General features: G+C 39.0%; 1 protein-coding gene across 1 annotated transcript in view; it reads left to right on the plus strand.

Annotated features, from left to right (window-relative positions):
* Window positions 1–341, plus strand: part of ZNF529 (zinc finger protein 529) — a 97,327-nt gene that overhangs the window by 94,635 nt on the left and 2,351 nt on the right. The window contains exon 6 of the mRNA XM_032842121.1: window positions 70–182. Within this exon, the coding sequence (XP_032698012.1) occupies window positions 70–182 (113 nt within the window). The remainder of the gene's footprint in view (window positions 1–69; window positions 183–341) is intronic.

A 341-nucleotide genomic window follows, 5' to 3' on the forward strand; every position in this document is an offset into this window, starting at 1 on the left:
AAAGCCTTCAGCCTGAAGCAGATCTCCTTCAGCATGATCAGATTCATAATAGAGAGAAACCTCATGAAGGCAGTGAATGTGGAAAAACCTTTAGCCTGAAGCAAAACCTCATAGAGCATAAGAAAATGCATACTGGAGAAAAATCACATGAATGTACTGAATGTGGTAAAGTATTCTCTCGAGTCTCATCCCTTACTCTACATTTGAGAAGTCATACAGGAAAGAAACCATATAAGTGTAATAAATGTGGAAAAGCCTTCAGCCGGAAAAGAAACTTCCTTTCTCACCAGAAACATCATACCGGAGAGAAACTTTATGACTGTGGGAAAGCTTCTATTCAG

Source organism: Lontra canadensis, unplaced genomic scaffold, assembly GCF_010015895.1.
Source record: "Lontra canadensis isolate GAN:19392208 unplaced genomic scaffold, GSC_riverotter_1.0 scaffold125, whole genome shotgun sequence".
In the NCBI taxonomy this organism is placed as follows: domain Eukaryota; kingdom Metazoa; phylum Chordata; class Mammalia; order Carnivora; family Mustelidae; genus Lontra; species Lontra canadensis.